General features: G+C 55.7%; 12 protein-coding genes across 12 annotated transcripts; 4 read left to right on the forward strand and 8 right to left on the reverse strand.

Moving 5' to 3' along the window:
- Positions 1-81: 81 nt before the first annotated feature.
- On the forward strand, positions 82-2487 carry CCMA1212_008464 (uncharacterized protein; the record flags this gene model as incomplete). Its single annotated transcript, XM_073705596.1, is given in 5 exon segments — positions 82-381; positions 400-1303; positions 1356-1745; positions 1798-2030; positions 2084-2487. 5 exon segments carry the CDS (start codon positions 144-146, stop codon positions 2485-2487), a joined length of 2169 nt encoding a protein of 722 aa, XP_073555937.1. The 5' UTR covers positions 82-143.
- A 449-nt stretch (positions 2488-2936) lies between these two features.
- Positions 2937-3782, reverse strand: CCMA1212_008465 (uncharacterized protein; the record flags this gene model as incomplete). The annotated part of the gene is made up of 1 exon (XM_073705597.1): positions 2937-3782. One exon carries the CDS (start codon positions 3780-3782, stop codon positions 2937-2939), a length of 846 nt encoding a protein of 281 aa, XP_073555919.1.
- A 571-nt stretch (positions 3783-4353) lies between these two features.
- CCMA1212_008466 (uncharacterized protein) lies at positions 4354-7055 on the reverse strand (the record flags this gene model as incomplete). Its single annotated transcript, XM_073705598.1, has 6 exons — positions 4354-5602; positions 5781-5871; positions 5930-6356; positions 6409-6474; positions 6577-6917; positions 6995-7055. 6 exons carry the CDS (start codon positions 7053-7055, stop codon positions 4354-4356), a joined length of 2235 nt encoding a protein of 744 aa, XP_073555936.1.
- A 1676-nt stretch (positions 7056-8731) lies between these two features.
- CCMA1212_008467 (uncharacterized protein) lies at positions 8732-10736 on the forward strand (the record flags this gene model as incomplete). Its single annotated transcript, XM_073705599.1, has 2 exons — positions 8732-9131; positions 9181-10736. The coding sequence occupies 2 exons, from the start codon at positions 8732-8734 to the stop codon at positions 10734-10736; spliced, it is 1956 nt and encodes a 651-aa protein (XP_073555918.1).
- Positions 10737-11173: 437 nt separating this feature from the next.
- On the reverse strand, positions 11174-12399 carry CCMA1212_008468 (Putative aryl-alcohol dehydrogenase; the record flags this gene model as incomplete). Its single annotated transcript, XM_073705600.1, has 2 exons — positions 11174-11800; positions 11860-12399. The coding sequence occupies 2 exons, from the start codon at positions 12397-12399 to the stop codon at positions 11174-11176; spliced, it is 1167 nt and encodes a 388-aa protein (XP_073555941.1).
- Positions 12400-13041: 642 nt separating this feature from the next.
- CCMA1212_008469 (uncharacterized protein) lies at positions 13042-13591 on the reverse strand (the record flags this gene model as incomplete). Its single annotated transcript, XM_073705601.1, has 3 exons — positions 13042-13412; positions 13467-13561; positions 13587-13591. 3 exons carry the CDS (start codon positions 13589-13591, stop codon positions 13042-13044), a joined length of 471 nt encoding a protein of 156 aa, XP_073555921.1.
- Positions 13592-14786: 1195 nt separating this feature from the next.
- Positions 14787-16187, reverse strand: CCMA1212_008470 (uncharacterized protein; the record flags this gene model as incomplete). The annotated part of the gene is made up of 1 exon (XM_073705602.1): positions 14787-16187. One exon carries the CDS (start codon positions 16185-16187, stop codon positions 14787-14789), a length of 1401 nt encoding a protein of 466 aa, XP_073555789.1.
- Positions 16188-16664: 477 nt separating this feature from the next.
- On the reverse strand, positions 16665-19037 carry CCMA1212_008471 (uncharacterized protein; the record flags this gene model as incomplete). Its single annotated transcript, XM_073705603.1, has 1 exon — positions 16665-19037. One exon carries the CDS (start codon positions 19035-19037, stop codon positions 16665-16667), a length of 2373 nt encoding a protein of 790 aa, XP_073555788.1.
- A 504-nt stretch (positions 19038-19541) lies between these two features.
- Positions 19542-21921, reverse strand: CCMA1212_008472 (uncharacterized protein; the record flags this gene model as incomplete). The annotated part of the gene is made up of 2 exons (XM_073705604.1): positions 19542-21485; positions 21751-21921. The coding sequence occupies 2 exons, from the start codon at positions 21919-21921 to the stop codon at positions 19542-19544; spliced, it is 2115 nt and encodes a 704-aa protein (XP_073555791.1).
- Positions 21922-22805: 884 nt separating this feature from the next.
- Positions 22806-22970, reverse strand: CCMA1212_008473 (uncharacterized protein; the record flags this gene model as incomplete). Its single annotated transcript, XM_073705605.1, has 1 exon — positions 22806-22970. One exon carries the CDS (start codon positions 22968-22970, stop codon positions 22806-22808), a length of 165 nt encoding a protein of 54 aa, XP_073555790.1.
- A 760-nt stretch (positions 22971-23730) lies between these two features.
- CCMA1212_008474 (Apoptosis-inducing factor 1) lies at positions 23731-25538 on the forward strand (the record flags this gene model as incomplete). Its single annotated transcript, XM_073705606.1, has 2 exons — positions 23731-24055; positions 24109-25538. 2 exons carry the CDS (start codon positions 23731-23733, stop codon positions 25536-25538), a joined length of 1755 nt encoding a protein of 584 aa, XP_073555793.1.
- A 595-nt stretch (positions 25539-26133) lies between these two features.
- On the forward strand, positions 26134-26847 carry CCMA1212_008475 (Alpha-acetolactate decarboxylase; the record flags this gene model as incomplete). The annotated part of the gene is made up of 1 exon (XM_073705607.1): positions 26134-26847. The coding sequence occupies one exon, from the start codon at positions 26134-26136 to the stop codon at positions 26845-26847; it is 714 nt and encodes a 237-aa protein (XP_073555792.1).
- Between the last annotated feature and the right edge of the window lie 1057 nt (positions 26848-27904).

Raw genomic sequence — 27904 nt, forward strand, 5'->3', positions numbered from 1 at the left:
ATCCTCCTCGATCCTCGTCATTCTTTATACACTACACTGCTTCTTTTCTCCTCCTCCATGATATAACTCCGCGCTTCAAAGCTCGCAAATCAATCTTTATCACCGCACCTATATCGGAAGACATCAGTTGGCTGCCTCGGACAATGGAAGAGAAGCCGCTCATGCCCTCGCTGGACATCCCCCGCCGGAGACGCCACAGGCTTAGAACTTCTTGTGAGCCGTGTCGCGCCAGGAAGTCAAAGTGCGATGGAAATCGGCCGTCTTGCTTGGCTTGCTTGAGCAGAGGCCGTTCTGAACAGTGCGCTTACGAGAATGCTCGACCTGGGCCGCACAAGATCGTATCGATCCGGTATGCCTACTCTTACATGGCTTCATCACCAAGTGAATCCTAACATGCAGTCACATCAAGACAAGAGCCGAGTTTGCCTCCTAGTAACTCAGCTCCCATCAGCACCCCGGTGCTCAGTACACATGGCGCTTCAGTTGTGACACGCTCTCCTGAGCCTACACATCCTATCGAGCCATGGGCAGAAAGCACCGGCAAGGGAGACAGCATAGTTGCTCATCACGAGAAGACCGATGAAGAGAGAGACAGCGTCTGTCAAGACGAAGCCGCGTTTGGTCCACCTTCAACGCATTCCTTCATCAATCGAGTCATTGCCTCGATTGAACCGTGCAGCAAAGCCTCGACGCCCGCCAGCAAACCGTCTTTGAGCAAATCGTTTCTTAATGACCCAATAGGTTTTACAGTTTCCAATGCAGACGATGTGCGATTGGATATGGACGCCCTTCTTTTACCTGCGAAAAAGCTAGCCGACTCTCTCATAGCCACATATTTCCGCTATTCCCATATTATCTTCCCCGTGCTGCATCGGCCGACGTTTATGAAAAAGTACGACAACTTATGGAAGTCGACGGCATCTCTCTCGCTGTCAAAATACACAGGCAGCGACATCCTCTTGCTCGCGACGATCAACATCGTCCTGGCTATTGGCTGCCAGCGGTCCGAACACTGTCCTGCCAACTGCAGGAAGCGAGATTCTGAGTCGTTGTATAAGAGATCGGTCCGTTTGATATCGGCGGAAACACTGGACTCATACTCTTTTGAGGTCATGCAGCTTTTTATCCTGAGAATCATCTACTTGCAGTACACATCCTTTGCCTCGCGGTGCTGGAGCACGCTTGGGATCGCCCAAAGAGTTGCCCATGGGCTTGGGCTCCATAAAGATGCTCCAGAGTCCATGGGCCAGCTGGAGCGGGAGATGAGACGCAGAGTGTGGCATGTTCTGGTCATCATGGACAAGTTAGCCTCGCTTGATGGTGTATTCCTGGAAGTCTTTGCTAATCAGGAACAGGATATCATCGTTCACGTTTGGCTGGAACATTGTGAGCGGGCAAGGCGGGCCCAACATGGTACCGATACCACAACCAATTGATGATGAATATCTGGCAGAAGTAGGCGAAGGTTCTCAGCCGTCCGACAAGCCATCAATGCTGGACTTCTTTCAGTACTATCGTCGACTGTCTGACGTGCCAAAAGAAATTGCCGACAGCATACATCTTGTTTTCCAAAGCCTGGTAGAGCAGGGCTCGACTTCGCTCCTGACAAGATACGTCAGCGAAATGCCAACGTACTGCAATAAGTTGGAAGAGCTACTTGGCAATTTGCCCAGCCATCTGCAGGAGGCGAATGCACATGCTGTGGACGAATGCTTTCAGATTCAGGGGCAAATCATGAGGACACGGTAGGCTGACATACTTTAATAATACTGTTCCTCGATACTAATGCTTCTTTAGATCCCTATACGTCAGGCTCACTATTCTCCGCCCTTGCTTGTTAGCGACAGTTGCAAGTCCAGCCATACGCTCGGAGCTACGGAGAGCAAAGACGGGCCACTGTTCAAACCTAACCATGGGTCTTCTCAACGACGTCAATGAGCTTTGTGTCCTCACGGCACGAAGTGTCCTTGACCAGGTACACCGACATATCTCCACCGTGTGGCGAGCTTCGACGTGGCACACGTTACGAGGTAACCAACATGCAGCTACCAGTATCATCTGCAAACTAGCTGACTTTCTCAAGTGACAATGGGCTCGGCAACAACGCTCTTGGCAGCTAGCTTGATTCCTGAACTGAGCGTGGACCTGAATCAAGAGCCGAACAAGACCTCATGGGAGCAGGCCGCTGCCATTTTCGAATACTACATCTCGTACGACGTATCCGCACAGGGAGGCATCCAAGCATTGTGGGACTACCGGCAGAAATTCGAGGCCGCCAAGAGGCGAGGAGAGCCATCAAATGAAGCCGGCCGTGCTGAGCCGCAGCAATATTCTCAAGTCGATGGTGCCGTTGCTGAATCTGATGAAGCTCCTCCGGGTATGGATGGTGCGTTTCTTGATTCTCAGTGGCCGGGGGGCGATTTGTCGCAGGCGTTGTATGATTGGAATTGGCTCGATTTTGACATTCCCGAGTTTATGCTGTCATGAGCAATGTCATGGTTTGATGAAATACTGATATCAGCTTAATGAAAATATATACCACTGCCTGTGGTGACTGAATTACTACGATACTTATTGTATGGACCCGTATGGACCCGATATATTATACATACTCGGTGAAGGATCATGCATCAATATGTGTCGCAGAGCATGTAACTTAGCTCTTTGCATGTGCATCCTGCTTGCGCGGAGCAGAGAACCCGATGGTAATAAGAGCTGCTCTTCTTCATCTAGGCAGTGGTTAGCCAGCATTATTTCTGAATAGAAGTACGTAACGATAGTTGCGGAAAGTTGAAAACCTTCTTTCCAGGTCAGAAGTAATGCTTCCAGCAAGAAAAATGCATTCAAAGTTGCTAAGATGCTGAATAGCCAAATCTTCTTCTCAAAGAACTATACCATTCGAGATGACTGAAATAAGATTCGGGGTTCAGATAAGACTAGCTACTGCAGAAATCGGTTATATCTCTGAAGGTTTCTTCCTTTTCCAACCACGGAAAATGGCCGCACTCATCATATATTACCAATTTCGACCCTGCAATTCCCTTTTGCGTTGCCATCGCCTGAGCGGGTGTGCACACCGGATCCGCCCGACAAGAGATCATGAGCGTCTTTGCTGTGACTTTTCCCAGTTCCGGCTCTTGACGATGCGCTTCTCGATCTACCCCATTGACCGTCTGATAGTTCCACAGAGGGACCGATTGCAGATTGCTCAGCTCCTTGGACCGGTAAAAAGCGTCGGGATTGTAGAAGTACATGGGAAGAAACGATCGGATGACTTGGGCGAAGCCCTCGTCGGTGAGGTTCTCGTGGGAAGTCGTCCAGGCCTTGAGCGGAGCGTGCATTTTGGGGTTCTTGGCCTTTTCGAGGATGGCTTCTTTCATTGACTTGCTGTCGTCGAAGCCGTCCAAGCGGTGATTTAAAAGGATCAGACGGTCTACCTTGTTCGGGTACTTGGCGGCGTACCAGAGAGCTATGGTGCCGCCTCCAGAATGACCCAACAGGTACGAAATCTTCTCCATCTTTAGTTCCTGGCGGAGATGCTCGATATCGTCCGCGAGATGCCAGCAGGACATTTCGGATGCGGCTGGACGCGAAGACTTTCCGTTTCCTCTGAGTTCGAGGAAGACGAGCGTGAAAGTCGTCTCCAGCGGCTTGAAGGCTTCTTGGAGGTAGGACGTACCGAGGCCCCAGCCGGGAGGCGTCACGATCAGGATGGGTCCGTTGCCGCGCTTGAAGTATCGCAGCGTAGAGCCTGCTGTAGTTTTGAATAAGACATCTTGCATGGTTGATGAGAAGCGGTGTGTTGGTGAGTTGTGCGAAGTCGTTGCCACTCGCTGTGTGTCTTTGTGAGAATCATCGTCGCCGCTGTGCAAAAAGAGCTTACAGTATGTTGCCAGCCGTTTGAAAGCTTCAGGCTGGGTCTTCCTCTTGAGTTCAATTTCGTCCCAGTCAACGATGAATATCCACGGCTCTTGAAGGCTAATGAACCCAATCGCAACGCTATCATTGCCGGTGAATGCCGGCTCAGCCGTACTGCTTGCACAGTTCGCCCAACCGTTGTACCGTCAAAGACAGAGCCTCAGATACGACCGGGTTGACTGAGGATGCCACGAGCTGGTGATTTGTTGCGAGGTCGCAATCTAACTGGTGAGGAAAGGTCTACGCAATGATTACACGAGGAGTCTGAAAGTTGGGGTCCAGATGAAGGGTCGGAGCGGGGTTCCGGAGCGGCCCCACCTTCGGGGTTAATCCCGATATACCAGATACAGAAGTCTCACGTCTTCTCATACAAGTTCATTATCATTACACGGCTACCCAAGATATCAAATCCCGCCGAGAAGAACGGCTGTACTTTTAGAGGTAAAATGCGACGAGCATCACCACTGCAACAGCCTTGACACTTGTCATCGCACCGGAAATCAGTCCTGGTGCCGCCGCACTTCCAGGGACAGTAGGAATCGAGCTTGATGGAAGGCCTGACGAGGCCGTGGTGCTGCTGCTGTCAGAGCCTCCAGCATCGCTGAACCCAGCAGTCGACGTCTCTTTGGAGCCCGACGAGCCCGTCTTTCCTGCAGGAGTGGTTTCAGATCCAGGAGTAGAAGAGACGACTTCTTCGGAGTTTGGCGTAGTGGCACTGTTGTCGGGTGAAGAAGGTAAAGCGGGCAGCGAGATGGTGGTGCCGCTCAGAGTAAGAGCGGGGCCGCCGGGAATCAAAGTCGTAGAGCCGTGGACGAACTCGGACCGAGGGTTTTCCGTGAAGGTCGCCGAGCCAAAGGTGAGAATCGACGTGGGAGAAGCCCCGGTGGGAGTTGAGGACGAGTCGCCAGCTCCAGAGCCTGAGCCACTTCCAGGGGTACCGCCGTTGCCTCCATTTCCGCCAGAGTTGCCGCCAGAGTTGCCGCCAGAGTTGCCGCCAGAGTTGCCGCCAGAGTTGCCGCCAGAGTTGCCGCCAGAGTTGCCGCCAGAGTTGCCTCCAGAGTTGCCGCCTTCACCGCCAGAGCCATTGCTTCCTGAACCATTGCCTCCTGAACCATTGCCTCCAGAGCCGTTTCCTCCAGAGCCATTACCGCCCTCACCACCAGAGTCGTTGGTTCCATCAGGGGGTGTACCACTGCCGCCCCCATTTCCACCTCCGTTACCACTGCCACCGTTGCCTCCCCCAGGAGCACCAGAGGGGTTCGAAGGAGGAGAGCTTGCCGGAGGACTGCCGCCCACAGGCGAGCTGGAAGGACCTGAAGGGGGAGAACTGTTATTACCGCCGCCTGATTGGGATGTAGACGCGGGAGGAGGGGGAGGGGGAGGGGGAGGGCTGCTGCTGTGAGGAGGGCTGCTGTTGTCTCCACCAGGCGAGGATGAAGACGCCGGAGGAGGGGGAGGTGGTGGAGGGGGGCTGCTGTTACCTCCGCTAGGGTGAGACGTGGATGCTGGAGGAGGCGGGGGAGGAGGAGGAGCCGAAGTCGTGTGTGGTGGAGGGGGAGGCGGCGTCGAGGTCGGCCGTGCAACACTTGTGGTAGGACGGCTGGGAGCTGTTGTCGTGGCGGGTTGGCTTGACGTTGGAATCAGGGCAGTCACGGAGGTGAGTGCCGAGGGAGGATCATAGAATCTAGAGCAAGGTTAGTGATGGTTCCATGGCGATATATCAGACACTAATGCCAGCGGAAAGCTGACATGCCCCGGCGTAGTTGGAACACAAAGCAGGCTCACGACGTCTGACTAATCATGTACGACCCAACGCCGCTCCAACTGTTGTGTGTTCGCGTATAAGTCGACGGGAGACTCACCCTGCTAATCCATCCGTAATGCAACTCTTCCAGGCCGGATCAAGCGAGCGGACCCGGTCCGGTATCACGATTGTAGGGTGGCATGGATCGGCTACAGACGAGTCAGCAACATGAACTATCCCTTTGAACAAAGAGGAACAGCAACATACGTGAAAGATTTCCGGAATTGGAGGGATTGCCAGGAATGTACGAGTACCCAGCAATCGTGGAGCAGTTCCTCTCCAGGTCGGTGGTCTGCAAGGCAGCAGAACCAGCAGGAGACCAGCCCGTAGGCGTGATCACCGTCACAACGCCCGAGATTGTCCCAGTCACAGGCGTGCCCGTCACTTCGACAAAGGTGATGGTAGACAGCTCGCCAGGCGCAAAGCCAATCGTGGTGTTGAAAAGAGGCTCGCCGACGGTTCCGCAGTAGTCTACTGCCGAGAGAGCGCTGAAGCCGATGTATACGGAGGGCGACTCAAAGGCCACCCCATTGGAGGTGAAGGACGTAACAGGGACTTCGGAGCCAGTGGTGGCAGTGGCGGAGGGGAAATAGAACACTTCTACTGTAGACGCTCCGATGGTACAGCTGTAGCACTGGTTTTTCATGAGCATCTCCTCATTTTACAGACGACGAGACATGACTTACACACGGCGGTTCGGCCGTGCCATACCAGTTGTTCAAATCCGGCAAAATAAAGTTCCCGGTCACGGTCTAGATGCTAATTAGCATATAGTTTCTTTCTGCAGCTGGCCTCGAGGTTGTGGGACGGGCTCAAGAGGGAGAGATGGAGTTTGTAGGGATTGGGGATCTGACCTCGACATCGACAGTGTTGACAACTGTGGTGACTGTCGATTTGGTACTACCGATTGTTGTAGTATAGGTCGTTACTCCTGTGCCGATAGTGCGGGAGAGCGTGCGTGTAGGGGGATTCGTCGTAGACAGCCAGCTGTTGACCGAGATCAAGCACTGGCATTGCAAGGCAGGGTCCGTGGACAAGCCGGTATACTCTTGCAGGACGATATTAGGGAAGCTGCTGATGTTCCCGCAGGATACCGGCGGTGGTGGTCCGATGCTAGAAGGAGCTCGAGTAACTGGCGGCGCAGTTGTGGTGTCTGTCGGTGCCTGCGTAATGAAGGTTGTGTTGGCGACAGCAACTGACTACGGTAAGTATGGACAACACAGGGCTGGAAGATTTGAAAGAGAGCCATAGGGCCAGACGGGTATGACTTACATCGTGCTGCCCGCGCCGCGCCAGCAAAGGCGAGCAAAGCAACAGCTCCTAGACCAGCCATAATGCCACCCGTAGCCCAGCAAAGAGGAGCTCAGCTGAGGATAGCGAGAAGGAAAGGTTTTGAACTGTCCACGCGCGTGCCTGAAGAAATAACAAGCGGGCCAAAACTAGCTCTTTGTCCTTCTGTGTGCTCGCACACCATTACGGCCCATCAACTTGCAGCAACCTGCGGACTTGCTCGCACGAAAAGCCCAACCAGAGATCATCACGCCTTGATTGCGTGAAGTGGGCTCGACAGACTGCACCCCTGTCAACCGGCAATCGGCCAGCCGAGTCCGTGTGAAGAGGCTGGGTTCCTGGAAATGGTCTGCTGCAGGAAGGCCTGGAAGCGCCTGAGGCGTCCGACTAAGCCAGCCACTCCAGCATGCAGCAAGCTATATTCGTCTGTCCACTCTGTTGTAACTTGTATTGATAGTACCATTCGTCATTGCACGTTCTAGATCCCAGAACCAGTTGAGCCTGGCCTGTATAGAGCAAAGCAAGGACAAGCTCAACTAAAGTAGTTCCATCACAGCCAAGTGCTTACGCTCTAGCACAGCTCCACACGGCGTTGAACAAGGGTCTCAGTCCAACAGGCTCTCAGCCCTACAAAACTGTCCACCGTCCAGTCAGGAAACGCGTATCCAACGGCAGCCAAGTCAGAACGCACCTCGCTAAGGCGGCGTGGCGACTCAGCACTGCAGAGCTACCGCTGTTTCTAGTCACATTTTTCTGCTCCGCGGTGGTTGTCTTCTCCAGGCCATAATTCCGGCATGGTGCTGTGGGCCGAGACACGGAGACGGCTGTCATTCGCGGATTTGGGCGGCGCCCCATGAAGCTATTGGGACACGATAACAAGGCGTTGCCCGGAAGGCTGGCTAGACAAATTGACACGACGTGTGCAGAACAAGCAACGCCACACGCGGGGACGGGCCGTTGACTGAGTCCCGTCAGCGTGGCGTTTGTCAAAGTGACCCGATTGTGACTACCCTTGCGTGTGTAAGCCGTAGTCTGCACAGCTCAGCACGATAGGACATGGATAGAGACGCGAGATAGTAACAGTACAGTAGCATTTCAACACTTTGTAGCAATCTTCTACCGGAAGATTCACTCCTAGGGTTCCTTGGGCTCTCCGCCTCCCCGGGACGCCGAAAGCCGTTGTCAGTCCAGTGGGCCCTGCTGCAACCCCGACAAAAGGCCTCGTCAAGAGGGCATAGCTCTGATCGCCCTGACAAGCCAATGGTTCATTCGACAGCTAGCCGAGATGCGTCGCATTGGCCTTGATTAGTATCGACGGTGGATGCTTCTCGCTCTGGTTTTCACACCTAAAATCTTACCCCCCAGTGGGCTCGTTACCAAGCCGGAAAACTGAGCCCGCATGGAAAACCACCCCTGTCATGTTTGATTCTTCTTGGTTTTTCCGCAACGCTCGACCGCTTCCACAGGGACGGCCATTCTCTCACTTGCAGCACTACCATTCTGTCCCCTCAAACACGAGGCGGAAGAAAACGTCACCAAAAAAAGAAGCTTCAAGGGGTGGAAGCAGCGCATCATCACACAGGTGTGATCTGGCAAGACATACCTTGGCCAAACTGCAGCGTACGACCCTCCTCCACCCCGGCAAAAGGGACGGTCTTTGAATTGCACAGTAGCGTTAGAGATGCGGCATACTTGAAGACATTTCTTCGTCTCCGGAAGATGCCTGCGCGGCTGCGTCGTCGTTTGTGGGCGTTGACGTTGATGCCGCTCGCCTCAGCCTTGGGCCTTGGCAGACGAGACGCGGCTTCGTTCCCTTCTCCTGTGTCTGTATCGCCAAGTCAGTTCTTTGAGGGACCTGACGGACCGTGGGCTACCTTTGAGCTGCGTGTAGGCACTCCAGCTCAGAACTTGCGCGTCCTACCGGGCACCTCCTCAACGCAGACAGTCGTCGTGCTTCCCGAAGGATGCCAGATTATCAACGTGACCGATTGCGCCAACAGCAGAGGAGGTCTCTTCAATACCTCGGCGTCCAAGACGTGGGATGAAATTGGTCTGTTTGGCCTGGGCATTGAGAATTCTCTGGGGTATACTGACAATGGGGAATTTGGACACGATACCGGTATGTCCCCCCTCGTCCTTGCTGTGAGACATGGCATTAACGTCGACAGTCGGGCTTGGATATCTGGGTAGTGGAGGCCCTGTTGTCAACAACTCGGTCGTTGCAGGCGTTGCAGACACCGAGTTTTATCTTGGAATGCTTGGGCTGAATCCTCATCCGACCAATTTCACCACACAAAATGATCCGCAGCCGAGCTTCATGCAGCTTCTCAAGAATGGGTCTGCCATCCCGAGCTTATCGTATAGCTACAACGCAGGGGCTTCGTACAGATTGAACAAGGCACTTGGGAGCTTGATTCTAGGCGGCTACGATACGTCTGCGTATCAAGACACCAACTCTTCCTACAAGTTCTTCAGCGATCAGTCGAGAGACCTGACCATTGGCGTCCAGTCCATCTCGACAAACGCCAGCGCGCCAGACACGGTGCTCCAGTCCAGCCTCACCTCCATGTTCATCGACTCGTCTGTCGCAGAGTTGTGGCTTCCCCTGGACACCTGCAAGGCCTTTGAAAAAAGCTTTGGGCTCAAGTACAACTCTACGCTTGAGATGTACCTGGTGAGCGACTCGTTGCACAAGTCACTCGTCGACTCGAACCCATCCGTTACCTTCACCATTACGACTGCGATCACCGGCGGCTCAACCTTCAACATCACCTTTCCCTACGCTTCTTTCGACTTGACGTTAACCCCACCGCTGGTCAAGAAGACATCCCGTTATTTTCCACTCAGGAGGGCGGCAAACGATACGCAGTATATCCTTGGACGGACCTTTCTGCAAGAGGCGTATCTGATTGTCGACTACGAGCGAGGCAACTTTTCCGTCCATCCCCGCGTGTGGAACGCCAGTGCTGAGTCCAACATTGTCACCATCCTTCCTCCCGGAGCCAAGGCCAGCGTGCCCAACGCCGGAAGCAGCCACAGCCTCAGCGGCGGCGCCATTGCAGGCATCGTGATTGGTGTCTGCGTTGTGATTGCCGCCATAGCACTGGCTGCGCTGCGTTATCTGGTGGTAACCCGGCGTAAGAAGAAGAAGGCTGACCCGGATGGAGTTGAAATAGCGGCCATGTCGGCGCCAAACGCAGCCGCCGTTGCAGAGGACACCCCCAAGCCCGAACCTGCAGAAACCGCTCCGGGCATCCGAGAGCTCGAAGGCGATGAGTCGGCCAAGCCTACGCCGGAGATTGAAGGGCGAAGCCTGGCAACGAGGAGAAGCCCGATGAGCGAGCTGGAGTCGTCGAGCACGCCCGTGGCGGAACTCGCTGCTCCGGCGCCGCTGTCGGAGCTGCTGTCGAATGAGATTTACGAGATGCCTGGGAGTGAAGTCCCGGAGCTCCAGGGCAGTCGGGTGGCGCCTCCTTTGGTGCTCACGGATTCCGAGTCGAGCGATTTCAGCTTCGAGGTTGAGCCGGGGGTGGTTGGGGTGATTCAGCAGACGGAGGAGGACAGGCGGCTGAACACGGCGGAGTCTCATGGGGAGCAGGCGGGGGGAAGCAGACCGGATACGGGGGAGGAGCAGAGGGGGGACGCAGCGGAGAGCACACTGCAGTCTTGGGCAGTGGGTGATGATCGGAATCTCCAAGGGGAGCCTCAGACACGTAATACTTAATGCCGAATTATACCACATAGACTCTATACTCTTAATGACATCTGGAGAATAATTTGCAACATCGGGTCAAGCCATCAGTGGTGACTGCATGTCCCTTTATCAGCATCTGTATAATAAAGAACATGGTTACGCCAACCATGTAAACGCTCCCGCTGTGGATATCTACAGACCCCCTCAAGGGTTGGACAGCTCATGTCATGCAGGCATCAATCTGGGGTTGCCGGAGATGCAGCTGCCAAGAAAAGCTCCTTGTGGAGGACAAGAGAGCAGGGGTTATACGATACGAAATGTCCATGAGTCGGTAGTGCATCTATTTTTGGCAGCATCTCACCAGTTACGTGGCTCGATCACGTTAAAAAACGTTGACTCCTTTGCTAGCTAAGACTATCGTGCATAATGTAGAACAAGGACCGACCATCAAGGCAACACACAAACTCTCAGACGCTCTTTTCTTGCCTCGCGTTTGGAAATGCAAATTTCGCAGTCCTGTCCATCCGCATAGAGTACCCCGTAACATTCGGATCCTGGCCGATGAAGTTGAGCGGGAACCCCAGATCAAACGGCTTCACGCCCTCCAGATACTTGATCTGCTCGTCCGTAAGCCGGATGCTCAAGGCCCGAATATTGTCACTCAAGTGTTCAACTTTGCGGCCCCCAACAATCGGAAAGACGTTTGCCGCTTTATGCAGCACATACGCCAGCGCAATCGCCGTGACAGACTCGATGCCGTGCTCGGAGGCAACCTTGGCCAGGGCCTCGCTAACCTTCTCCTCGTCCGGCGTCTGGTCCCGAGCCGGCGTGAAGCCGCGGAGGGTCTCGCCGTTCTTCTTGCGCTCCTCAATGGCCTTTTTTGTCTGGAACTTTCCGCCCCCGAGGACATCCCAAGGCGCCAGGGCCATTCCAAACTGCCGACACATTGGGATGATTTCGCGCTCGAAATCTCGGACCATGACGTTCCACCGGCCCTGGTAGATGACAAATGGCGTCTTTCCGTGGTCTGTCGCGTACGTGTTTGCCGCGCTGACGACCCAAGCGGGCATGTCAGATGCCCCAAGGTATAAGACCTGAATGAAAATAAGCCTCAACAAACTCCTAGGTTTGAACCTTTGTGAATTCAACACACCTTGCCCTGCTCCACGAGGATATGCAGCGAGTCCATCAGCTCCTGTATATCGGTGGTATGATCCCACCAATGGACATACAAGATGTCGATATAGTCCGTCTGCAGCTTCTTGAGCGAATCCCGAACGCTCAGAAACATGGACTTTTTATGGTTGCCCTGAAAGTTGGGAGCCCTCCCCTTGCCCAGCTCATGGCTCCTGTAATCAGATGTAAACTTGGTGGCAATAACAAGCTGATCTCTGATGTTTCTCTTGGCCGCCCACTCCCCGATCCACGTCTCCGACTGCTCGTCCTGGTAGTTGTTGGACGTGTCGATGAAGTTGCCGCCGGCGTCGAAGTAGGCGTCGAGCAGCTTGAAGGCGCTCTCCTTGTCCATGGAGCCCATGAAGTCGGACCAGCTCTCGCCGATGGACATTGCGCCCAGGGCGAGCGGTGAGACTCTCAGGCCAGCATGGCGGCCGAGGACGCGGTAGCGCTGGAGCTCCGTGGCAGCCTCTGGCGAGGGAGCCATGAAGGATGCCGTAGCCGCCTTGCTGCCCATTTTGATGTCTGTTGTAGAGAGCCGTGCTTTGAGCGATTCGTCTGTTTTGCTTCGCACGACCTGTTTGGCTATGCTTCGTACCACCTATTTGCTTGTCAATATCAGCTGCTGCTCCTTGATGCTTCTGCTGCCCCTCCTCCTTATATATCTCATGACGTCGATGGGAGCATCCCCGTGGCTTCGCTTTATCTCCGAAACGGTGCTCAACCACCAAATAGAATCGGAATTAGGGCGGACATAGTGCCTCGATCGCGCTTCAAGTTGCGTATCTGCTAAGAAATGATCGTAATGAAGGACGCGATCGATCGACTGCACATTGAGGGGTCAAAGTCGAATTGAGGGGTTGACATTGACCTGATGGGGGCCGGGATAAGTCCGTTGGTGTCGTATATAGTCCGATACGCCCGACTTTGAACTCGTTCGTAAGCATTGAACGGCACATGTAGGGAACAAGACCAGGATTGAACCAGAGTATCAATTCAGTTGTCGCTTCGCTGCGCCAAACGCCATTCGCTCTCTAACAAACAGCAGGATATCGATTCCCCTTAACACCGACAACATACATCCCAATCTCACTACAATCGCCGACCCCTACCCCCCCCCCTTTTCAAGCCACCGACATCCCCGACCATCGCTGGCTCATCAGCTGCAAGGCTCATTCGCCTTGCAACCTTCCGGCAAGCTGTCGACCAAATCAACATTCAGCTCCCCCTTGTTGACGTCGTCCACGCCCTTTGCATAGAGCAGAGGCACCGCTCCGCAAATGGCGCAGCCGTGGTCCAAAAGCTCCTGGAACGCAGCCTTGATCTCGGCGCCGGTGACGGTGTCGTCGTAGTTTTCGATCCACGCGCACAGCGTGCTCTTGAAGGGGCCCTTGAAGTTGAGCGAGTCGATTTCGACGCAGGCAACGTCGTCGCCGTTTTCGTACTTGCGCGTGTCGTCGATTTTCTTGATGACGGTCCCGAGCTGGGAGAGGCGGCCTCCGCTCATATATGCGACGCCTGGAGCGGTGGCTGTTAGTTGGTGGTGTTGATGGCGTTGCAGATTGTCGTGATGTGTGAACGTACCGCAGCGGGTGTCGCCGTGGCAGTTGATGCCTAGGCCGACAACGCTCTGGGCTGCCGCAACGGCGACGGCGATGAAGCTGGCGAAACGCATCGTACTGGGTTGTATTATTAGCATCGAACCACATCACCAGAACCTGAGCAAGACCATACATGTATAGGTGTCTAAGGCGAGATCCAGTTGGGCGTCAACGAACAAGGTCGGGGCTGATGTAATGAGAGATCCAATCGATTATATATCCAGTGGAGTCCAAAGAGACGCAGAAAACGATCAATGCAGGCCTCAGGTTGTCGTTGAACTCGTCGACACCCAACAAGTCTCTTCAATGCTCGAATCCCGTCCGCTGATATAAGCGCTAGGCTTCAGTTTGCGTCTTCAGCTGGCCGCCTTAGCCGGAACATGATCTTTGTGCCTTTTTATCTATTCCAGTGCAGTTGTATGGGGGGCAAGAACTGTCTGTCATTGGGTACCGTTTGTCATGCGGGTTTGTTGGGTGCTAAAAACAATCATCCCGCCTAGCCTCACGATCCTGGATCTGGGTCCCACGATGCCGGACTGTGCCTCATTCCTCAACCCACCCGACCGCAGAAAAAGGTGGCCTAGTTCAAGTTTTGTATTGACCAGCATATACACGGATCCTGCTATTTATGATTGTTCATCTGAAAAGTCGCAATGGTTTGGGTCGGATCCGTAGATGATGGCTCACATCGCATCCTTCGCCTGATCTCTCTCGTGTCTGCTTTATCCTTTCCTCGAATAGACCACTCCTCGAATAGACCAGCAGGATTTGGACGCCCACTGACACGCTTCACCCCGAGCAACGCAAGGCCGCAGAGCTAGCGGTTCGTCAGACCCTGTCGCTGAACCAACACTTTGTTTGGCGCCGGCTCGAGACGATGCCGCCGTCAGGAACGTTATTTGTGGTGAGGCTAAATATAGAACAGCAAGAAAACCAACTGCAAGAGACCAGATGCAGGGGTCCAATGCCGGCATCAGTTGCATCAGCCACCTTGATGGAGACAAGTTGAGGGCATCACACGCATCTCCTTTGCATCCGCATGGAGTGGGAGTATACACATAAGCTGTCCATGGTCGACCCTGAACAATGCAGTCTATTAGTGCTACACGACGATGGCCGAGGTCATTGGCAGCTTCAAGATGAGAGGCTCTACATAGCACCATCCCTCTTCTCCCTGGTGACGGTGTGAACCAGCCAAGCTGTTTATATGGACATTCAGCCGTTTTCACTTCCATTCGCGTGGATGATCCAGCTGCAACTCTGGCATTTCATCTACATTGCACTTATCAACTGCTAGACATCATCACGCCGCACCTTCGCCCATGGCGTTCCTGATCGCAGTGACCGCAGCCCGCGTCAACAGCCAGTTATTCTTCGCCCATCTCTGATCATCCTCCCCCTTCTGTGACAACTCCTCCGTCGCATCAAACTCAGGCCGATCCAACTGCAGCATCTGCAGCCACGCCGCGCGCCGCTCCGAAGACGCCAGAATCTGATCCATCCAACTTGACACAGCACTCGTCTTGAGCATCTGAATGCACCCAAGCATGGCTGTGCGACCGCTAAACCGGCACTTCCACGCCTTCATGCAAACATGCTCCCTTCTGAGCCAACCTGCCGCCAATCTATCGTCGTTATACAGAATGTAATCCAGCGTCCAGGCAACAACGATGAGGACCAACAAGCCCACCCCATCCCAGCCTTTCTGAGCGGCGACATATGTCATTGTAATGATCTGTAGCACTGCGAGGGCACGCAAGGTGAAAGCCAGCACCGTGTTGGGACGGGCGGTAATGTCCAAGATCATGGCTTTGTTGAGCAAGCCATCGACAACCGCCCGTGAGCCTCTGTACAGATACCACGTCGACGCGTTCTCGTGTATCGCCGCGAGCATGCAGCCGTCGACCTGGTTGGGCTCATTGTTCTCCAGGTAGCCCGGCGGCGTAACGGCTCGGATGCAACTCCGCGCCGCGCGAAACACGGCGCCGAGGAGAATCGCTGCGGCGGTTCCGTAGAGGCCGAACAAGACGGTCACGGCACAGGCGCCGAGCAGAACGAGCAGAACAACGGCCTCGACGAGGGTAGACAGCCACGAAGCGGAGAAGGCTGCCCTAACGCCTCTTCTCCTCTCCGCATTGATGGTGCAGTCTATGATGTACAAGGTCTGATAGCGACGGAACGGAGGAACCGCAACATCCTTTCTCTTCTCACTCTTCGTCGACCCATCGTCTTCCTCCGTAACGGCCCCATCTCCGAGTCCAAGCTCATACGCGCGCGTCAACTCAGCCAAGTCCTGCGGGATCTCAATCTCACGAGCGCCGCGAATCACATGCCTCGCAAGGATATCGCTCGCCGCCCCATTCGCGCAGGGAAACACGCTCCCAAAGTTGGCGTCCCAGACCGTGCGCCTGAGCTCGCTGATTGACGACGCGCGATCGAGAAAGTCGGCGCCCTCGCGCAAGAAGGCGGCGATGTGGTCCAGCACGCCGAGGCGCGGGAACAGGCTGACGGTGATGAAGCCCGCGAGCGCCGTCTGGCCTACCAGGCGGTGGGAGAGGCCGGTGCCGGCCAGGTAGATTGCCAGCGGGAGGACCCCAGCCCATTCGAACAGGATCGAGAGTGAGGTGTCAGACGTGGCGACGGGGAGGAAGGGGGGGTTGACGCCATCCGTGCCCCATCCTGGGGTGTTGGCCGATGCGTTCATTTGGTGTCGAAGGTGGTTGAAGTTGATGCGCGATTTCAACAGCGTTGATGGGCTGCTGACCGATATGCGAGTGATGGCATGTTGTAAAACAGGCGATGCTAACAGAGCATCTTATACCCAAGTTGACTGACCGTGGGAGATGCTGCAGCCTGTTGACATGTAACAAATGTAAGAATGCCGGGATAGAGAGCCTCGGGTCGAATGCTGTGAGAAAGCCTTGCAGCAGCTTATGAACTCGAGCCACACAACCCTTGCAATTGATGAAGCGACACCCACTCCACCCGCCAGGGCGTTCTAAGCATGCTGCGGTGTAACACAGCGTTGTAACAGGCAGCTTCGAACCTGCGAGTAGCAGTTGTCTTCATAGCCGTAGGCTGGTGAGAGCTGGCGATGCTGCCGTTGAGTTGAGAAAGGTCATCGAACAGTTGTACCTTGACCAATGTCCGAGGACAGGGTAACCAGCCTCTGCCGTGCATCTCATTCAATCAGAAACTTCATCGTCTTAAACTGCGGCAGAGCAACCCCATTCCCCAGCTCAAGCACCCCCTTCCACCTCCAAACCTCCCCATCATCAGACGCCACCACCACAAAAACCGCCTTCGAAAGCCTCCTCGGATGCGGCACCCATACGTCCCGCCGATACGTATGCAGCGGCCTCAAAAGCGCACACCACTTCTCCCCGTCAAGATACCCAACAGCCGCCTTCTCCAACGGCACGGAGCCCCTCGTGAGCGTCTCCAGCACACGATCCAACGCCGTCCGCCGGACCTCAAACTTATACGCCCACCAGTCCCCGTGCAGCCCCCTTTCCGTAATCGAGCTCACCCGCGTCTCTACCCCGTGATACGGAAGAAGCAGCTTATCGTAGTCGGTGTGCGAGCCCTCCAAGTGTAAACCAAAGTTGGGCCGCGAAGGAGCCCAGCTGAATCCCTTGACGCGCAGCCTCTCGTAGCTGGAGACCAGCCAGCCCGACGGAACGCCTCGCCCTCGTTGGTTGAGCCAGATGTCTTCCGCCTTGTCAAGAACGTTGTCGCCGCAGAGAAGGCTCCATATGATGACCGCGTCGCCTGGTCTGCTGGCTTGTCGGTGCGACAACAATCCGGCTGCTTCTTTGATGTCGACAAAGCCCTTTCTCCGATTCTCGATCCATTGCATTGACTGCGACGGGTGGTCGTGGTCTCGCCCGTGAACATAAGATTGAGAGGGGAGCAGATGCTGCGCAGAGAGGAAGAGAGCCGCAATGTCGATGCTCCCCTGGTTACACACGTCCATCAGCACATGCTTCAGCGAGACCACCACATCATGCTTGCAGAGGATGTGGATGTTATGTCGCCCCCTCAACGCCTCCAGCAAAGTCCACGCACGAACGTTCCAGTCACAGAGCAATATCATGGAAACGATTGCCTCTTTGGCCGCAATTTCCTTGCCCTCTTGGAAGTCGATGGCCATCAGGTCCTTGTCGCAAACGAGCGTCAGCTTGCTCGTGGCAAAGATGAGATTGATGTTGGCTATCGCTTCTCCCCTGAGGAAGTGATCGCTGGGAATGCACGGCGTGTCCATCCAGAAAGAGTCGCATCCGTACGTTTTGGCAATCCTCGAATAGCGCCTGAACAAGCAGCTGTTGAGGCCGGTGCCCCCATCAGCCTCGGGACGGCCGCCTTGTCCATGGCTCCAGACGTGAGACACGGCCACGGTCTTGCTGGACGCTTGAACGTAGTTGAGCTGGTCGTCCGCGCCCAGGTCGAGCGACACAGCCGCCGCGCCGCCTACGCCTCTCCAGGACTCTTCGTTCCAGTAGAGTGATGAACAGTTTCCGTCGCAGTCTGGCGCGTGAGAGGACTGGTTCGTTATACGCATCCCGGACAGCCTGAGGCACTTTCCCGGCTGTCTTCCATCGCACGGGGTCGGCTCTCCGTCGATTGGAATGACGCATCGCGCCGACCTGTTGGAAAAGGTTTGCGACAAGCGGTTGAAGAACCTCCTGTAGTCCTGGCCAACGACTGCCTTGTCCTCTCGCAAAAGTCTCAGCGCCCACTTGCAGATATAAGGCGGATGACAGGCGTCCGTCTTGGCTTGATTCAGGCTTTCTGCCATCCTCATAATGTCCGATCCGTCTAAAGGGGATGTAATATCCCTATGAGTGTCGTAACCCCATGTAAGCTGCTCTTTAAGTACGTAGTAATGGTAAAGACTCGTCCCTTGCTGCCAAGAGGTCCAGAAAAAGGCCTTGACGATGAACCACTCCGGCCAAGGGTCTTGCCTCGAAATACTAATCACCTCCCGGAGAACCTCTGCCGTCGTGTCGAGAACCGACCGATAGTGCTCGGCGTAGTTTGAGTCTCCCCCAAAGACAATCTGGATCTGTATCGCGATACGCAGTACATTGCGGCTGACAAAGTTGGTCACACGCAGAGTCTCCCAACACTGATCAGAACTGGGGAGAAAGCACTCCTCGTCAAAGAGGCTGTACGGCCGGTCAACGAGCGGATCGTGGAACTCGTCAGCCACTCGCGGAATCCGTTCTATGACGCCGCAGACCTCGTTGACGATGTCTTCTTCGTCCTTGGTAGGCTGAAAATGGCACTCGAGAAATTTGGAGTACCACTGGTCAAGGACCTGGACATGCGATGCGGGCTCCGTGAGCTGGTCTTTCAAGGCCATGCACCAGTCCTTGACTCTTTGCTTTCTCTTTGTGGCATTATAGACTTTGATGGTACCGTTGACGACCTCTCTTTCAAAGGTAAAGGTGTTCAACTCTCTTGGTGACCCTCTATCGCCTGGTTGGGGACAATAGCGTTCGGCGCGCAGGATGTCGAGGGCGGCATCCCAGGTAGATCCAAAAGTCGCCATGCTCTTGCGTGCGTCGCTGTCTCGAAACTCAAAAGAACAGTTGTGAAGAGAGAGCGACGGTAAAATCTCCAAATGAGCGGGGGAACAGGCTGACGCTGATGGATTGTTGGCTGACGCTCTCGCATAGGCTGCCACACATCCCTGTCTGGAAGGCTGGTATATTGTCAATGTTATAGTACCGGGACTGCGAATAAGTAAACACATACTGCGGTTTCAACTCTACTTGAATTATACCCCCTGGTTATGTCTGTCATGTACTGTCTAGTAACAATTGTCCAATCTATGTCAACAAAAGAAATGGCCTCGCGCGGCCAGGGTATTTCCAGTTCCAAAGCAATTGTACCCGAGAGTCCATTCTGCGGCTCGCTCAAAGTAAGAAAACGCCAAGTCCCATATGCAGAGCGATAAAAACAAGGAAAGAAAGGGCAATTCAGCCGGTGTCAGCGGGTGTGATGCAATCCATGATAGCCTCAACATATGAAACCATTCAATCGATACAAGCCGTCAAGCGGGAGTCTCTGTCTGTTGCAAGGTTTCAGAAAGGGAGCCATGGTCGACCGCCTCGGCCGTCGTTCTACCGGCCCTCCGCTGCTGCGATGCCCAGTACTGCTGGAACCCGGGAATCGCGCCGGGCTGGTTGATACCGGGCGCCCTCTGAGGTATCTTGCGCTCCTTCTCCGCCGCCCTGGGCAGGCTTTGACTCTCGCCTCCCCACGGCCGCCACCCAACCCACTTGCCCAGGCCGCCGGCGGTCCGAGAGGCTTGTGATGAAGCCGACATGTCCGACGTGGGGGTCGAGCTCCTCTTTGGTAGAAGGCCGGCAAAGTTATCGCGGAGGACGGCATCGCTACGCTTCGAGTAGTTCGTGGACAGCGTCGGCTGGGCAGTGGCATCGCTGAGGACGGCATCGGCGCCCCCGAGCGGGCGGAGCGTCATTTGGCTGGGCCGGATCTGGAGCGTGTGGATGTCGAGGCCGCCCGATAGCGACATGATGGATTCGTGAGACGGAACGCGGCGCAGCCGGGGGACAGGCGTTGGGGTATCCGTGGGTTTTGAGTCCACTGACTCGTCTTGAGCATCTTTGGCCGCAGTTGGCGTAGTAGGCTGTACGTCTTCGTCTTCTTCGTGAATGATGCCGCTGCTGAGTCGGTAGGGGTTCTGCGTCTGCACGGTGGTGCCAGGCTCAAAGTCGATGATGGAGAGGGATTGAAAGCTGCAGGACGAGGCTGCTGAGGGACGCTTTCGGTGCGAAGCGCGCCAGGTCGGAGACGTGGGGTCGTAGCTGGTGGTGGGCGACATGAGAGAGTCCGTCTCCGTCCCGCTGTGGTCAAATAGGCGTGGAGAGGTCGGAAGGGAGGATGAAAGTTCAGACGGAGTCGGAAACTCGTGCCAGGCCGCGGAGCTGGCCGTGATGGGCGTGGTTTCGCCGGTCCGGGAGAGGACCGGGCCCGTGGGGGACGACACCAAGCGCCGCTGAGGCCACGGGCCCGGCGAGGACGACCGGGAGATGGAAGCCGGCGGCGTAAAGATGCCGGGCAGCAGGCCGTGACGCTTCTTCTTGGGCTTCCGGGCCTCCTGCTTGGGGGTGACATGGTAGTGGTGGTGGATGTGAAGCTCCTGCGACGGCCGCGCGCTTTCAAACAAGGAGGGTTCCAATTCCGCCTTCAGATTCGAGACGGGATTGGGCCCGTCGGCCAACGGCTGGTGAAACATGAGCTGCTCCCTCAGCACCTGTATCTCGTCGTTGGAGGTGATGAGCATCTCCCTCAGCTCGGCAATACCGAGCTGCAGGTTCGCGTTATCCTGGAGCAGGTCCCGCACGAAATGGCCGACAATCTTGTTCCCCTGCCGGTGCTCGGTGATAGATTTTGACGCCGCCGCGCCCTTGAGCCGCACGGCCGCGGCATCCAGGTGCTTCTCCACCTCGCGCTGGCGCTCGAGCTTCTCCAGCATCTCGTCGTGGCGCTGTCGCTCGAGGAGGGCCTCCTTCTCCATGCGTTCGAGCTGGTCCTGCATGTCGAGGATCCCCCGCTGCGCCTCCTTGAACCGCTGCGCGTGAGAGCGAGCTTCCTCCTTAGAAGCCTGCAGCTCTCCAGTCAGCTTGTCCTGCTCCTCTTCGAGAATCTTGAGGTGGTGGTCGGCCTCGGCGGCGCGCGCTGCGGCGCTCTCGAGGCGGCGGATGGCCTGCTGCGAGGAGAGGAGGCTTGCCTCTAGGCTTTTGATCTTGGCGTCCGAGTCGAAGACGGTGCTGTTGAGGATCTCGAGCTGGTCGAGCAGCTCGTTGTTCTCCTCGACCTTGGCGGCATTGTCGGCCTCCAGCTGCTGCTTGTCCTGCTGTAGGCGCTCGATGCGGGCATTGAGTCGCAGCCGATCCCGTTCCGCTTCGGCCATGTAAGCTTCGTGCCTGGCAAGCAGCGCCTGTAGGGCAAATGTCAGCGGGGATTCCGTCTGCCGGTAGCATAGCATGTTGGTGTGAGGTCATGTTGAGAGCGTACAGGCCGGGTGCCCAACTCTTGACTGCTTATTCGAATGGAATGCAGAACGAGAAAAGGGATGCCGCGGGAAGGGAAGAGGGCCGCGATTACAGCGGCGCGTGTGGACAATGGACGGTGACAGGAATGAAAGGAATGGAGAAGTGAAGCGAGCAAATGAAGCAGCAACCTGCAGCCAAGCCCAATGGCGGCCACAGACGCAGAAGCCCACACATACATACCTTGCCTAACTGGGCAGCTGTACGCACATCCTTCTCTACAGCCTCGAGGACGGAGCAGTTGTTTTTGAGGTTGACGCAGTCTGGGCTGCCGCAGCAGCACTGCAGGGACGAGCGGGACGAGCGGGACGAGGGGCGAGAGCCGTTTTCCGGTAGAGCGTCGAGCTTTTCCATGTCGGCGAATAAAGGAATATTGGATAAGATGATGGTTTAGTAGTATAGTCGGTAGATGTCGATCGCAAGCGCTGCTCGGTCGAGGCCTCGGTACGGTTGCGATGCCGCAGCGACAAACATGGTCTTTGGCGAATCGCGGGTTCGAGGCGAGGTCAACGAGTTCAACGGGCGAGGTGAACGAGGCAAATAAGGTCCGGCATCGAGGGAGAAGTAAGAATAGAGTCCCAGAAACGAAATGACCCCCCCGCCGAAGACGGTGATTAGGCACGACAGCCTCGTCGAAAGGAGGCGGAGGCTGGAGCTGATGCGGCGGGCGTAGCGGTACTCGAGAGGCGCGGAGTCGTAGGAGCAGGGCGGCGATGGATCGCGTACTGGCGGTACTGCGACTGGAGGTCGGATCGAGGAGGATGCAGGAGGATGAATGGACGAGATCGGATGCCTTGGGACGAAGCTGTGCCTGCAGATGGCTGGTGGTGTGAAGCCGGCCCCAGCAGCAGACACCGCCTGGACGCGAGGCAGATGACCAGGTACCGCTACTCAGGGATGGGCGCGGGCGATGGTGGTTGGCGCTGTATCGAGTACGGCGCGTCTCTGTTCCTGAAATTAGTGGCCACCTCCACCTGCAGTAGCTCGCTGTAGCTGCTGGCGGGTGGCTGTCTAGCGCCCCAGGCCTGGCCGCCGCCTATTGGGGCAGACGAGAGCCCTGGAGCTGAAAATTCTCACTCTGCATCCGCCGCATCCAGCGGTGCATTTGTTTGACTCGGATTGTCTCAGCCGTCTGCGCCTTGCGAGCTATGCTGTGATCCTCCAGCTGACTGTGTCACGTTTGGCAGATTGCACCTTAATCACCCTTAATCTTTGTTCATTTATTTCCACCCCCATCCTCACGTGGCTAGTCCGGGGCCGTCAATGCGAGGATCGTGACCGGCCGCGGTGACTTTGCCTCGGGTGCGGATTGCATGGGGCTCGTTGTACCGGGTCCAGTGCCAGCACAGCAGTCCCACCCGGTTTGCTGGCTGAGCGGGTCGGAATCGTGCCGCCACAAACATGTGCTCGCCGGAACCCGAGTCCCGTGCCGGTGAGCGCTGCGAGTGACAAGTGCGTGAACCGAAGACAATGCAATGAGGAATAAGGGTCCATATCTTACAGTTGGTTCCGTGAATGCTGCTCATTCAGCTCACGGCAGATTCAGCATCCAGATTGTTAGTGACATATCCGGCTCATGGCGGAACCATGACTTACACCGCAAACAGCATGACTCGAGCAGCTTCCGTTGCATACGTCACTTGTGCTCGACATACTGCTGAGCAGGAGGAATGCACATATACTTTTGAACGAAAGAGAATGCACATTCGAGTATTTCATCAAACGATTTCCAATTCCATCCAGATTGATGCCTTCAATTCAACGTACGTCGATTCTGCCGTGCTTCTAGGGTACGTGCAGCCGGCCACCGTAAGGTACCGCCATGACGGCATCACTTCCGCATCCATTGCGTCATCCGCCAATCAGCGCCCGCCTGTTGCAAATCAAGCTCGACATCGCAGCTTCGCTCACCAGCTTCATGCTCGACGGGCTCAACCGGGCTTACAAATCTCCAGCTCCCCAGCTCTAAACAATGAGCTGCCTGTCCATAAGAAACAATTGAAACTACCTCGGCAGACTGCAAACCACACAGCACCCTAGGCAAGCTGGGTAGCACTCACTCCTCCGCATTCACCTCTCCTTCATCACGTTTCTCCCCTTACGTGATCTCCCGCACTATCTCCGATCTCACTCGCGTCATCTCGAACTTCTTAACTTCCAGGCATGCTCCTACTACCCCGCAACCCCCACCTCCGTCATCTGCTCCCATCAAGCCACCGTCTGTCTTTCTTCCATCGCCAGTTTTCGTTCGCAGCAGCCATGGCCCAAGAATACAAGCTCAAGGGCGTCAGCGCGCTCCCCAAGCCCGGCCAGAAGCAGGAGGCCGAGGTCGAGGGCATCCAGGACGCAAAGGTCCTCCTCGTCGGCCTCCAGACGGCCGGAAAGGCAGAGGTCAAGGCCCTCGGTGCCAGGTGCACCCACTACGGCGCGCCGCTGGTCAAGGGCGTCCTCACCAGCACCGGACGTCTCAGCTGTCCATGGCACGGAGGTGAGTGATCAGATCCTTTTGAGACTTCTGAGACGACATGCTAACTGGTTTAGCCTGCTTCAACGCTGCCCAGAATGGTGACGTCGAGGACGCTCCCGCGCTGGATGCGCTGCCCGTCTTCCCGCTCACTGAGCGCGATGGAGGATACTACATCAGCGGCGAGGAGGCCGCGATCAAGGGCTCGCGAAGAAGGCCCAACTTCCCCTGCAGTGTGTCGACTGACTCCAAGGAACACGTCGTCGTCGTCGGTGGCGGCTCTGGCACGCTCGGCGTCGTCGAAGGCCTGCGCGAAAAGGGCTACCGGGGCCGTCTCACCGTCATCTCCAAGGAGGGCTACCTCCCCATCGACAGGACCAAGCTGAGCAAGGCGCTCATCACAGACGCCGCCAAGCTGGCGTGGCGCGACAAGAGCTGGTACGACAGCGGCGCCGTCGAGTGGGTGGACGGCGAGGTCAACGGCGTCGACTTTGCCGCCAAGCACGTCAGCACCACCAGCGGCAGCAAGATCCCCTACACCAAGCTGGTCCTCGCGACGGGAGGCACGCCCAGGACCCTTCCCCTGCCGGGCTTCAAGGAGCTCGGCAACATCTTTACGCTGCGCAGGGTCCACGACGCAAAGAATATTGTGGATGCCATTGGCGACAAGGGCAAGAAGATTGTCATCATCGGATCGTCCTTTATCGGCATGGAAATTGCCAACGCCACCGCCAGCGACAATTCGGTCACTGTTGTTGGCCAGGAAAAAGTCCCCCTGGAGCGCGTTCTCGGCGAAAAGGTCGGCGCCGGCATCCAGACGTTCCTGGAGGGCAAGGGCATCAAGTTCTACATGAGCGCCGGCGTCGACCGGGCCGAGCCGTCCAGCTCGGATCCCTCCAAGGTGGGGGCCGTCCACCTCAAGGACGGCACCAAGCTCGATGCCGATCTCGTCATCCTCGGCGTCGGCGTCGCCCCCGAGACGACCTACCTCAAGGACAACAGCGCCGTCCAGCTCGAGTCTGACCAGTCCCTGCGGACGACCGATTCCCACTTTGCCGTCCAGGGGCTCACCGACGTCTACGCCATCGGCGATATTGCCTCGTACCCGTACCATGGCCCCGGCGGCGACGGCAAGCTGGTCCGCATCGAGCACTGGAACGTGGCACAAAACGCTGGCCGGTCCGTGGCCACCCACATTGTGGACCCGTCTCACAGCAGCCAGCAGTTTATTCCCGTCTTCTGGTCCGCCCTGGGCGCCCAGCTGCGATACTGCGGCAACACCATGGCCTCTGGGTGGGACGATCTGATTCTGGATGGGAATGTGGCCGAGGCCAAGTTTGTGGGATACTACTTCAAGGGAGAAACGGTCGTTGCCGCCGTTACGCAGGGTCGAGATCCAGCCATGATCCAGATTGCCGAGTTGATGAAGCTCGGGCTGATGCCATCAAAGGACCAGCTGCAGAGGGGGGCCGACATTTTTAGCATCGACGTGGCGGCTCACGTATGATTATGAAGCTCGTTTAGTACTTGAGAGAAATATCTACACGTTTGACCGTTCGTTGCGTTGAGTGACAACAATGTGATGCTCATTGCAGTGGCTATGTCGTGAGTTTTGTGATCGGAAAAGAGCAAGGTTGCTCACACATCTTAACTGTAAGTGAGGCTGAGGGTAGCTGTAAAGTCACGAGATGCAGGCCATCAAGGTTCTCGCGCTGTAAACAACACCCGGGCCGCTAAAGTCGCCATCATTTACACAAAGATTTCAAGACAGTTCAGGCGACAGCGATTCACATTTTTCAGTCCGATGCGTCTCACCAGATTTGATGCGTCTTACAGCCATTTCTCATCTTACAGCCATTTCTCATCTTACAGCCATGTCTCACGCGCGCAGCCCTGATTGGGCTCCGTCACCGGTGAACCTTAATCCAGCGGGGCTCACCTACAGATAGCCGATCCATCATCCACCGCGAATCCTTCCGACTCAACTCATCGCCTCACCTCAAGCAACCCATCGCCAGCGCTTCAAAGAGGCAACCTCTCCATTCACATCAGTTCGCTCACCAAGACCTTGCCTCTTCAGACGCTCATCAGCCTCAGCCGCAATGGCCAACGAACTCTACCACTACTCCGTCGTCTCCTCCCTCATGGAAGGCATCGGCGAATCCGGCATCCCGTACAAGGACCTCGTTCAACATGGCGACCACGGACTCGGCACGTTTCGCCGCATGGCCGGCGAAATGATCTGCCTCGACGGCAACGTCTACCAGATGAAGTCCGACGGCTCCATCGTCGCCATCGACCCCTCCGCCGGCACCGACGTCGCTCCGTTTGCGATGGTTACCCAATTCCGCCCGACGCTCACCAAAAGCATCTCATTTAGCGACAAACAGGATCTCGGCGACGCCATGACGAAGCTCTTCCCCAAGACAAAGAACCGCTACCTGGCCTTCCGCGTAGACGGATTATTCGCCAAGATTGCGGTGCGAACGGCCGACGGCCAGAGGTACAAACACGAGAAGCTCAGGGAACTGCACAAGCGGCAGACGACGTACGAATTCACCAACGTCCGGGGGAGCCTCGTCGGCTTCAGGTCTCCCGAGTTTCTGCAGGGCGTCAGCGTCGCGGGCGATCACCTGCACTTCATCTCTGATGAGAGGGACCGTGGTGGGCACGTTCTGGACTGCGCGTCGGACGGCGAGGTGCAGTTTTCCGGGGCCGTTATGAGTACCATCCATTTACAGCTGCCGGAGGACGATGAGTACAATGAGGCAGAGCTCACTTTGGACTCGGATGGAATTCGCGTCGTGGAGGGATGAAGACTTGGCCACCCGATGAGATGATGTATCTGGTCTGAGACGAGGAATATGTGCCAGTCACGGAAAGGATCGCATAGAAGCCATGAACAAATGTGAACCACAATGCAGAGCCAGTGGCCGTAGAGTACATTAGGCCTTTCATCCGACTCGAGAAGAACAAAACTGTAGAAAGGTACCAAGTCCATCACATCATTCTCCAACAGGTGTCAAGATCCCTCCTGTTCATCCTCTCCAGTCCTTGTCTTCACGCTTTCCTTCCCTCCAGCAATGCCTTCCCGCTGCTGTTCATGATGGCTACTCCCGCTGGTAAGGCCGTGAATGTCTCGGTCTCGCCTCTCCATCGTCACCGACAGCCATCTCAGCGTCCGCTACCTCCTGCCTCTTCGTTGAAGATGACCAGACGTCGCCTCTCTGGAATTGCAATCTCTCTTGCATCTGCAATGAAGCAGGCGCTGACCGCTATTTCCATTGACAATCCGCGTCCGCGCACCGGTCAGAACCTCGTGCCTTCCTTTTGAATGCTGTCGTCAACCGGCATAGGCGAACTCCTCTGTTCCTTCCCTATGCTGTGACGCGGGGTATAAAAGCATCTTCACGCCACAGCTCAATTTCCTTGTCTTCCTCCTCCAAACCATGTCGACACGACGCTCTGCTCCTCTGCCCTCTCAGGAACGTCTTCTCTTCTGTTTCTTCTTCTTCAGACATACCGACGAGAATGCAAGTATGCAGAACGCCGCCTTTGAGTACACTCTGCTGACGACGTGTCAGTAGTATCCCTTCTCTCATTTTTATTCTTTATTCCTTATCTTTATTTCTTCTTCTTTATCCTTCTTCCGCATTTCTTACTCTGTATGTCTTATTCTGCATTCCTCCTTTCTTCTTCTTCAGCTTCACTGATGAAGAACAAGTATCGCCCCACGATGCCGCCCTCGACATGTATCCCCCGCTTTGCTGCTATCGAGTTCATTCTTTGCTGACAATGTGTTCCAGGTTCTTTTCTTTTCTTTCTTTCTTTCTTTATTTCCTTTTTTTCTTTTTTTTTTTTTTTTTTTTTATT

Source organism: Trichoderma ghanense (assembly GCF_004382785.1).
Source record: "Trichoderma ghanense strain CCMA-1212 chromosome Unknown scaffold_12, whole genome shotgun sequence".
In the NCBI taxonomy this organism is placed as follows: Eukaryota; Fungi; Ascomycota; class Sordariomycetes; order Hypocreales; family Hypocreaceae; genus Trichoderma; species Trichoderma ghanense.